The 11,463-nt window shown below is 45.0% G+C and overlaps 1 protein-coding gene across 1 annotated transcript; it reads left to right on the top strand.

The window, feature by feature from the left end:
• Positions 1 to 226: 226 nt before the first annotated feature.
• BRAT1 (BRCA1 associated ATM activator 1) lies at positions 227 to 9,592 on the top strand. The gene is made up of 13 exons (XM_065850941.2): positions 227 to 460; positions 1,244 to 1,398; positions 1,810 to 1,957; positions 2,888 to 3,260; positions 3,355 to 3,474; positions 4,583 to 4,674; positions 4,932 to 5,050; positions 5,537 to 5,723; positions 6,108 to 6,181; positions 6,752 to 6,854; positions 7,138 to 7,236; positions 8,234 to 8,412; positions 8,630 to 9,592. Exons 1-13 carry the CDS (start codon positions 283 to 285, stop codon positions 9,359 to 9,361), a joined length of 2,559 nt encoding a protein of 852 aa, XP_065707013.2. The 5' UTR covers positions 227 to 282; the 3' UTR covers positions 9,362 to 9,592.
• Positions 9,593 to 11,463: the final 1,871 nt, after the last annotated feature.

The following is an 11,463-nucleotide window of genomic DNA, read 5'->3' as shown; positions in this document are numbered from 1 at the left end:
CCCGAGGGGCAGGAGACCCCGGCGGGCTGCGGAGCCGCCCTTGGCAGGGCCCGCCCGGGAGCGCGGGGACAACCTCGGGCAGAGCACGGCCCGAAGAGCAGCAGCAGCCGCCGCAGACACCACAACCCGGGACACCGCGGCAGCGCCTCGCCGGTTGAACATCCTCCCGCCACACCGCCCGCCTGCCCTCTAAGCCACGCCCCCCGCCTTTTGACCACGCCCCCACCTTCGCGACAGTTGCTTTGCGGCCGCGGCCGGTGACGGGGCCGGTCCCCGGGGGCCATGGCGCTCTCCAAGCCGTGGTTCATCGACCGGTCCCGCCACCGCTTCGCCATGACCCGCGAGTGCGGGCTCCTGCTGCCGCGCGTCTGCGCCGCCCTGGCAGACCCACGGCGGCCCGGCTTCGACGACACCTGCCTGGAGAAGCTGCTCGACTGGTTCCGGCGCCTGACGGCGTTCGGTGAGTGCCCGCCGGCCGCGGGCCAACCCCCCGCCCCGGGGCTTCCGAGGGGAGGGCGGCCTGCAGGCCCGGGCCTCGGAGGTGCTGTTCCGCTGGTGAGATGCTGGTTTTAGGGTTTGAGGCCTGTAGAATCATAGAATCGTTTTGGTTGAAAAAGACCCTTGAGATCATCGAGTCCAACCGTTAACCCACCCCTGGCACTACCCCATGTCCCTGAGAACCTCATCTCCACGTCTGTTCAACCCTCCAGGGATGGTGACTCCACCACCGCCCTGGGCAGCCTGTTCCAATGCCCCACAGCCCTTTCAGGGAAGAAATTGTTCCCAAGATCCAATCTGAACCTTCGCAGAATAACAGAGTGGTTGTGGTTGGAATGTGTCTCTAGAGATCATCCAGTCCAACCCACCTGCTGAAGCAGGGTCACCAGAGCAGATCGCACAGGGTCATGTCCAGGTGGGTTTGAATGTCTCCAGAGAAGGAGACTCCACAGCCTCTCTGGACAGCCTGTTCCGGCCTCTGGCACCTCAAAGAAGTTTCTCCTCATTCTCAGATGGAACCTCCTGTGCTTGAGCCAGTGCCTGTTGCCCCTCATCCTGTCGCTGGGCACCACTGAAAAGAGTCTAGTGCCATCCCTTGGCTTAATGTGGACACAGATTTGTCTGTAATGGTTGTGAGGGTTTGCACTCAGCTCAGGCGAGCACCTTAGAGTTATAAGACAGGACAGAAATCCTGGCAGTGACCCTCTGTTTTCTGGTCTCTTCTCGGCTCACACCCGGTCGCTAGATCCCTCTGTGGAACTGCTGCAGAACAACCCCTGTCTGACAGAATTCATCACCTCCGTGCTGGCACTGCCAGAGCCCAATCCGAGCATCATCTCCTTTACCCTGCGCTTAGCTGGGATACTTGCCACTTCCGAAAGCCGCTTCCAACACTTGCAGGTGAGTTGGCTGCCCAGGTACCTGCTGCCACTTGTCTGTTTCCTCCTTTTATACAGAGAACAGCTGAAAGTGTACATATTCTACTTAAAAAATTTCTGGCATACATCAAACAACTCAGCAAACAGCGATATGATAATTATGACTTACAATCATACCATTCCTTTTCAGTTCTCGTCTAAAACTGCTGTCTTCTTACTTCTGTCTTGCCACAGTAGTACTATGAAGGCTAATACATAATTGTCCCTAGCATCCTAAAGCCAAGCAAATTTGGTTTTGAACGCCTCTATTGCTTAGTCCATGAAAGAGACAGAGTTAAAGAGTATAATTCTTAAAACTTGGATGACAGAGCAACCTCTCCACTCGCACCCAGCCCCTCTGCTTACTGTTTACTGTGTTCTGCTCTGGCCGCAGCAGGAGAAGCTGCTGGCCAGGCTCTTTGGCACGGATGGGCCTCTCAACAGCACACTGTGGGAAGATGCATCTGTGCGAAGCGGCTGGGTGAAGGGTGTGCACAGGATGGCACAGCACCAGCCTGCCCTCCACTTCCTCTGCAATGGGGGTGAGTACCTCTAGCACTGGGAGCTCCCCAAGTCCTCTGTGTCACTTCCATCCCAGGCTGTTGCTCAGATGTCAAATGAGAAGGAGTTTTCATTTATTTAAGATAAAAATGATCAGTTTGTCAAAAACACAGAAGTCTTTGAAAGATGGTGGGGTTTTTGTTAATCAGGTAGACATTTAATTTTTTTTAATTATTCTTTTCCAAATTTAATTATTCTTTTCCAAACACCAAAGATGGTGCCCTCTTTAGAGAGAAAAGAGGCACATCTTATGAAACACATAATAAAACCAGCTTATTAAAAGTCTTCTGTATTCTTATTTGTAACTCTTACTAAAAGGTACGTTTCGATATGATTTTAGAATGGAAAAACTAAGGAGGAGCTCATTTATCTCTTAATACTTGCACATTTGCAGTCCCATTGTTGTTATGCAGGTATGTAAATTTTACTGTTAACACTGACTTTAGATCCTGTGTACAGAAGGCCCTAAAAGACCGGGTTAGTATTGACATGCAGCATGTGCTGCTGTCCTCATAATGGAAATGTATTAATGTTGCTGTCGCTCATCTTTTACCTACTGTTTGTGTCCAGAGATGATACAGGCTCCCTCCGTAAACACACAGTGAGTGTGCTGTCAACTCTTCTAATTTTACTAATGTTATATTGAAATCCTCTTCTGTTCCTCAGTTATTAAAACACCTGAGGATCTGAAAACAATTTTACGAAATTTTTTGTTTGCTTGTTGGGAGGGACTGGCTGGCTTTGAAAGGCTGTAGAGACTACAGAATAAAGTATAAAAACCCCACCAACACCGTTTAAAGCTGTGTGATACTTGAATTAGAAAGATACATGGTTGAAGTGCAACAAGGCTCCACCTCACAATAGGAAGGCTGTTGTTTTTCTCTCCAGTGACTTGTTTTGTTTTCACACAGGAGGCATAGATGTCATCTTCAGTCTGCAAGGGGATCCCAGCCTGTTCGTGGCTTCAGCTGCCAGTAAGCTTCTGGTACACATGCTCACCTTCTCTGTGGAGTCTGAAACGACTAAACCTCTCACTACAAAGGACTGTGACTGGCCAGCGTGTGCCCAAATGATTATAAAGCATATAGAAGATTCCCTTCAGTCCCGCTCTGCCTCTCACATCGAGCAGTCATTAAAACTGTTAACTAGTCTGTTTGACAGTTGTCGTGCTACTTGGACTGCAGTTATTTGGTCAGGTGTAGCAAAGCAAGTTGAATCCTTTTTGACAGAAGAGACTGTTCAAGTACAGCACATGCTGGCGAGTCTTTTGCTTAACGTGGCACGGTAAAGACCTTCTGGGACCTTGGATCCAGTGATGAAATATATCCTTTTTCCACCATCTGATATGACAAATTACTTATGCTTCTTTTCTTCTCAGGTCTCCCGTGTTTTGTGACACTGAAGGTAGCATTTGGCCATTAGTGACTTCTGCTCTGGAACACTTAACCCCAGTACAAGCAGGTCCTTTGGCAACGGGACTTCTGAGGTTCTACAAATGGTAGGACTTACTGCAATGAAATTTTTGCAGTGTTTCTGTACTAATATCTCTGATGTCTTTCCAAGAACTGCTTTTTTCCTCACTGCATTTTCCACCACATTCCTTAATACGTAAGACTGTTTGGCAAGAGCTGTACCAGTAGCTAACAAACTTGAGGCACTGATAGTAAGAATAATACAGTTTCAAAGAGAGAGAAATGAAAGGAGCCAGTATCTCATTTGTGTGTGTATACTTGCATCTTACCTATAGCCAGCCTATTTCAGGAAGAAATAGCCAACTCCTTTAACTTTATACTGCCAAGGTTGATTAAGATGGACACAATTTGACTGCCTGTGCAATCCAGTAGCCTCTGTTCAGTTTTCACTTCCACAAAAACACTGGCTAGTGTAAGAGCTTCCGCTGCTGTTCAGCAGAACTGTGCATCTGGAGACTCTGTCAACATTTGTAGAGTAACTTCGGTTAGAAGGAACCTGTAGAACTGATTGAATTCAGCCTCTTGCTCAGTGCAGGGCTGACCTCACAGACCGGTCAGGTTGCTCAGGGCCTTCGCCATTCAAGTTTTAAATATCCCCAGAGATGAGGATTCCACAGCTTTTCTGGGCAACCTGTTCCAGTGCTTAATTACTTTCTTTTCACTATGAAAAGTATTTTCTGTATATCCAGTTAGAATCTGCCCTGTTGCAATTTAAGATTCTTGTCATGCGCACCTCTGAGAAATCTGCCTGTATCTTCTCTATAACTTCCCGTTAGGTAGTAAAAAGCATCAAGAAATCATCAGATGTTAAATTAATACAGCTCATATGGATACTGATACAAGGACACCATTTTGTTAACCAGAAACACCTCTCTCTAAACACCCCTTCTTACACAAAATCCCACTATTTGCAGAGCTTGTTAGGGCTGCTTATAAATTCCAGAGCCATTTCTCCTCTACTTTCAGTTAGCCAGGGGAGCCTGGAAGAAGGCTTGAATTGTGATACTGCTTTGTCATTGCTGGCTTGTTTAAAAGCCTGTATGAAAAACATTATTCTGCTCAGCGTTTAGGGGCAGATGTTTGGGAAGGAATTGAAGTGTTCTTGTTTTGGTAACTGCTGTTTCCTCCTTGAAGCCCACAAGATGTGAGGATTCAGGCACTGACTGTTCTACTTCAGCCAATGGACTGTATTTTGAGAGCAGCCTCCCAGCCTCTGGAACATGCAGGTACAGTTGTGATAGAAAAGTTAGAGGGCAGTCAGCTTGCCAGCATTTTAGGTGTCTGGTGCAGACAAAACGGGAGAATGAAGAGTAGAAGAAGTCAAAGACAGTGACAGTGTTTGTAGCGAAGGTCAGCATCCTACTGACAAGTGTATTTGAAGGAATATTCAAGCTACATCACCTGCATATCTTGATTAACTTTAGAAATCACAGTCCTTTGTATCCACTAACAACATGAGCTCTTCCCTTCTCTGGTCCTCTAGGTTTGCTGGATGAGTCTGTTAGTGATCCCACCACTCTTGAAAGTCTTCTGTCCTCCAAGTCATCTTGTGTTGGTCTCCTGTGTCAGACCCTCGCTCGTCTGGAGGAGCTGCTGTCTCTGGTAACACTCAGAGAAGGAAAAAAGCCTGGGGATCAAATTGGGCCTTGAAAGCTGGTGTTAAGATTGGTTGCAAACTTTTGCAGTAGAGCTTAACAGAACGTGGAGAGGAGTCGAGAGTGAGGGCTTCCATATGTTAAAGAAATCTAGCACAGTAGACTCCAAATAGGAAAATGGAGGAATACTGAGGCTTGTGAAGGGGGGCTGCGCTTAGTTTTACATGTCCTCACATGTTTTGTTATCAAATCTTACTTCTACTGCGATTATTGATCCAGGGAAAAAACATAAATGAAACTGCTTTCCCAAGCAGTGAGAAGAATCTCCATCTTCCATCCGTGTAATAGTTCTTGAGAAAGAGGAAGATAATTTGTTGTGGTACCTTAAGAACACACTAGAAATTGCAATTTTTTTTGCAAGAAACTCCTGTATGCATGCTTGAGATTTTTGCTGGAAATTGTTTTGCTTTTTTTCTTTCACCCCTTCCGTTAGGCTCGTTCGCGAGTGGATTTACCCCACGCATCTTTGCTACGCTCTCTCGTGACACTATTACAATTCTGTAATGGCTTCCTGAGCCCAGCTTCTCCTCTGGGCAGCACAATAAGCCGAATCTTGATCAATTGCTTCAGAGTACAGAGATCAGCTCTTGGTGTCCTAGCAGCACTCTCGGGGCGAAAGGGTGAGTTAATCTTTGCAATTTTTTTTTATTTTGGAAATACTTAACTCTTCTATAGTTGCAGAACTTTTCATTCCCCTTCACTGATCTTTATGAATGAAGACTACCACTTCAGTCTCTGAAACTTGCTCTTTTTTCCCAATTCTTCCTACTGTCTTAGCTAACCTTACTTTCTATTGATGAGCCTGGGCAGGTAATGTTTTAATTAAAAAGTTTTTAGTGGTTGTGAGATATTGGATGTTTCTCCTTTACTCTGAGGCCTGTACTTGCTTTCTTTTCTGCAACAGTTTTATGATCCTGTGCCTTTCTGTATTTCAGCAGTTGAATTGTGATTCACCTGCTCCTTTTCTCAGTACTGGTCCTTTAGTTTTGTTTTCTGTGCTTCAGGCTGTGACACCCACATAGAAAGTCTCTTTGAGGTCCTTCTGGCATACCTGGAGAGTCCAAACACCAGCCCTACTGTGAGTGCAGAGACGTCTGTGTCTATTAGCTTGTCCCACTGGGATATGATTCTGAGAAACTGGCTGACAGAAGTTTTTTCTTAGCACAGTTTGTATTAGAATATGTAGGAGACTGGTCTTGGTTCTGAGTGGCTTGCAGGAAATAGCTCAAATTCTAATGAGTGAGTAAGCCACCAGTACATTGAGTGTTCTTGAAAAGACAAGAGCCATCGCATCTAAGAGTAGCACAAACATACTCAACTTGACATGCCCCTTAAGTATTGAATTCTTTGCATTAAGGGGTTTTGTTTTCTTGCTTTGTTTTGTTTGAAAGAGACTGATGACAACTGCAAATCAAAAGCTGGAAGTACTAGAACTTTACAATACTAAGCTGAGAACTGGCATCTTCTAAGTGTTTGTTAGAAATGTTGTATAAGCACTATCTACACATGACTTTTAGTAAAGCAGCGCATGTACTTGTTTACTCTGAGAATTTCTCTGTAAGTTTGAGGCTAAAACAAGTTTTATCTAGCATAAAGACAACACTATCTCCTCCTGCAGTAAAGTCTGCTCTGCTTTATATTTCTTTAGGTTCTAAAGAAAACGTTTCAAGCTACATCCAAGTGGCTGGTGCATTTGCAGGAGCCGTCCTCCTCCAACAGTCAGCAGCAACGCACTGGGAAGATTTTGAAAGGTAATGAAGCTGTGCAAGTTGGGACAAACAGCAGCTAGTGGCATATATGAAATCTGCTCTTGCCTGCCTTCCCAACTCAACGCACTTAGGATTCCTTTGTTCACAATTATGCTGAATTTATGTTTAGCTGCCCAAATAGTGCTTTGAAGAACTCTGGGAGAAGCACACAGCAGCAGCGGAAGGGATTGTATCAGATAAAATGCTACAGAGGTTGTACAACAATTGCTTCAGTAAGACTTGTTGCCTTTCACATCCATTCAAGCTTGTCACTTGGCTTTTACAGATGTGTTTCTGGTGCTGCAGAAGCATTTGTGCAGTCCTTGCTGGGAAGTAAGAGATTCTTCTCTGGAGTTCATCACTGTCCTGATTGATCGCTTGAAAGGTAGGTGCAGAGGTTGAACAGTTCAGATTGGAGGAGTATTTCTTTTCATGTTATGAAAGTCAGTCAGGCTTGTGAAGCATCCTCTGACCTGTAACTGAAGGGGTAAGAAAAGAAAGAAGTGTCAAGATTTTTACTCTTAGATCATAATCAAAATCTGACAACTCAGATTTGAGTTGAACTCAGATTGCTGCGCCCTCCTTAGTGGCATTTTTGGTGGGTTAAACTGAAGGGTGTTGAGAGAGTCAGAGATGTTGAGACGTATGTCAAGGCAGGTGACATTGCTTAATGGCAAATAATACTTGTCCTTTTTTCAGTTTGCAGTGGAGTCTGTTTGGTTTCACTCAGCAGGCTGGGGGCTGGGATTTAGCAGGCTAAAAGCCTAGATCTCTTTGCATGCTTTGGATTAATTACTGATTTTCCACGTTATTGCTAGCTCAGGCTTTACAGTAGGTAGCACTAAGGCAAGGTTAATTCTCCAGCAGTAGTTCTGTCATGTTGGAAGAGAGGGGAGGATGTTGTCGACTACTCTTGTCCCCAGGTCACGAAGGAAGTATCCAGCACATTCAGCTACATTAGCAGTTTCCCCCGCAGCCCCTCTCAGTGCTGTGGTTGCATTCTTTTTCTTTGCCATATGCCTTGACAACAAGAAAGGAAGATTATTTTTATTTCCATTAAGTTTGATGAGGCTGAAACCATGTCCCTGCTTGCCCGCAGAAAGTTTTTTCTTGCCTCTAGAACAACTGTAAATGGATTTTTCCAAGTATCTAGCAGGGCTTGACTGAGAGTCACCAAGCTGCTGGAAAATGGGGAGCCTGACACAGAGCGTCTGTGCTCTTGTGAGCACCTGCCTGGGCTCTGCGGTGGCTCAGCTCACTGGCAGCTGTACCTGAAGTCAGTGGGCATCCTTGTATGACGTAAAGAACTGTTTGCATTGGAAACAGCTTCACGCTCCGAGAGAATAAAGCCACACTTCTTTGGATTGCTGTCTTGTTTACAGACCGGGATGAGTTCAGGCAGTCTCTCCTGTCTTCAGCGGTGCCAAGGCTCACAGAAGATCTTCTTGAAGATCCAGAAAGCTACGTGCGAGCGAGTGCTGTGACCGCTGTGGGACACTTGGCCTTCATTACTCACTTTGCTCCGGAGTCACCTGTCGTAGGAAATCAATATAATAAAGAGGTATGATGACTTTGTGTAGCCCACTGCGGAATCAAGCAGAACTCCACGTCAGTTTACTGCTGTACTACTAATAACTTTATGCACAAGTTATCTGCAGTCTCACTCAGGGAGGTTTCACAACTGATAATGAAGAGACTAGATTTTTTACTTCCACAGTTCTTGTTTCTTTGCATATTCCTCCTCTCATCGTGCTTTCTCTTTGTCTTTTTATGTTTAGAACACTGTAGCAAAGCTTCAAGAAATCTTGTCAACTGACACCGAGGGCTTTCCTAGGAGGGCTGTGATCAGCGTCTTCACCGAATGGCTGAGACAAGGCTGCACAGCTCAGCTGGAAGACACGGAGCAGTTTGTCTCTAGAGTGATCCAAACTGTGGAGCAGGACTTAGACTGGGAAGTCAGACTTCGTGGTTTGGAACTGGTTAGCGTTTTCTGTAGTCAGACAGTTTCCCGGCTTGGCCATCCTGTATGCCCATACGCTCCTGTCCCATCTAAAGTCACTAATTCCATTCATCCGATTGAGTTGCTGAAGATATTTTGCCGAGCAAAACTTTTTGGCTTTTTGTTTAGATCTTTGTGTGACTGTGACAGAGCAGTAGCTCAGAGAGCCTGTGATATACTGATTGTCTTAGAAGGTCATTTCTATCCAATTAGACACCTGAAGGAGTCACAAATGACTGCAGATCCAGCTGGAGGACAAGGCATTGCCTGGTTACAAAGGACACTAAGGCAGGGTTCTCTCGCCCAGAACTTCCTCACAGATGGTGATAATGGGGTGGATTTTCAAGATGCAGAGAGCATGATGCTAGCTTTGAGTACAATAGATTTCATAGAGATACATGATGAGGTAAATAAAAGCAGTGCCCATGTGGAAGAAAGCCCTCAGTCTCTCTTAAAGGACATCCTTGCTACTGTGGGGACCATAGAGGACAATGAAGTTGACTGTTACTGAAGACATCTTTTGCTGAGGGAGCAGTGCTTAAGCAGTTTTGTTCTAGAGGAGAATACTTTGCTACCAGTCATGAAGTCTTTCTTGAGAGAGGTTAAAAAGAAGCGTTATGCTGAATGGAGAAGAGGGTACTTTCATTAGCTGTTATGAGTTAGAAAAATCTTTGCTTTAATACTGATGGTTTTTTGTTAAAAAGTGTAGTCTCCAATAAACTGATTTATTTTTCAAAGCAAACACATTAAGAAATGCATTTGTTCTTTTTTAAGTCCTGTGTCTGTTAAGAAAGCACCAGGCCATGCCTACATAAGGAAACATTTTTAAAAAACAAAACGGTGACTGAAACAAGAAGTTGTTGTGTCCTCCTTTATAGCCAAAGTAGCTAAAAGTGGTGAAGACTGGTTTTAAGGAACACTTATTTTGACCTTGTCTGTATCCACAGAGTTCTCAAGTTCCCTGTTGCGTTTTGAAGTCTAGAGCACAAGGTGGCATTTAAGGAGTCAAAAGCTGATCATCCTTAACATCAACTTTCTTTCATAGGTAATATACTTGTTTGATCTCAGCAGTGACACTAAAAAGCTGACTTGGTTTTTAATTGAAGAATTCTTGTGATTTTAGGACTGTGCCATTTAGGAGACTCCAAGGAATTATTCAAATATCAGCAAATAGAAAAATGACTTGTTACAGAAGGGAGACTCCACTGCTTATTATCAAGGTCTCTTGACTCCCAGACCTATTAATTTTTAATGGAGCTTTTTTTTCTGTTTTATATCAGTTGGGGTGATGGTGACATTGTTAAGTTTATACCATTTGCCTAATTGCAGCCAAAAGTCTTGTTTATACACAGGAGATGGTATAACACTCCAATGTACAACAAACTGGGAGGGCTCCCTATCTTTAGAAGAGGAATTAAGGACTCCTTTCATCTTTCATTAAAAACAGGCCTCCACCTCCAGCAATTAGGTGACTCAGGGCTGATTTTGTACTTCTCTCTCTTCTGAGCTCACTCCATTGCCTTTGTTTTCTCTGCCGCTCTAGTTACAGTGGAGTCTTATTAACACTGAGATTCTTGAACTGACATCCTGCACCTGATAATTGGGAGAAACATGAAGGGTCATGAACGTCTGAGCTGTGCAAGGAACAAATGCCAGGAAATAGAGAATTCAAGGGAGATGAAAGCAAAATAAAACCCTCATGATTCTTTTTACAGAAGATGATGGCAATGGGATTTGCAAGCTGAAAATTTAGCTACCAAATTTGTAAACAGGCACTGACAGCTACTAAAGTAAATCATCCATCGTGCTGGGATACCCTATAGGTTGCCCATCTTTGCACACTGTTAAGAACTCATGCAAACCCTACCCCACTTATTACTCATTTTCAACCCGCTCCTTACCTACCAAAGCTGCTTTCGTACCTCCACAAGGTCCTGATCCCAGCCACACAGCTTTCTATTGGATTTACACCATGTGGTGGTACGTCTTGCCAAGGAGCTGTGGTCATGCTGCCCCTAGAGAGAGGATTTAACTCTTAAGAAGCCAGTTCTGAGAAGCAGAGTTGTTAGCTCCACATGCATATTGAGCATTCACTTCAACAAGTGCTATTGCTGCTTACCACCTCACAACATGACAACAGCTGTCCCTCTGTAACCTCCGCACACCCAGCATGCTCCTGTCACACCCTGAGGACTCCAGTGACACAGAGATGGAGGTGGCTGCCTGGCCTGCTGTTATGGACACAGGAGAAAGTTCAAAGCTGGCTTTTTGGGGTGAGTTTCAGTGAAAACTGCCGCTTTCACACCATGTAGCCATGTACAGTTCCTGCAGGAGGCAGGCACCACCGAGGGAGTTTTTCACACCCCAACACACACTACAGCTGATTTCAGCAAATGCTGTGGCCAGACAGACAGACATTGGCTACGTTCAACGCAAGAGGCACCGAGGCTGAGGACTCATTTGCTCTCACACAGGCTGTGGGTAGCAGGCAGCAGTGATACAAGTGGCATCAACGCAGAACATCACAGACTAGAAAAATTTATGTCTCCGATGGCTGATACTGTGAAAAAAGAAGTTTACAGAGCTCATTTCAGCTCTTCATCTGCACAGGGA

The sequence above is a fragment of the Patagioenas fasciata genome, chromosome 15, assembly GCF_037038585.1.
Source record: "Patagioenas fasciata isolate bPatFas1 chromosome 15, bPatFas1.hap1, whole genome shotgun sequence".
Lineage (NCBI taxonomy): Eukaryota > Metazoa > Chordata > Aves > Columbiformes > Columbidae > Patagioenas > Patagioenas fasciata.
This window is presented reverse-complemented; position numbering and strand designations above follow the sequence as displayed.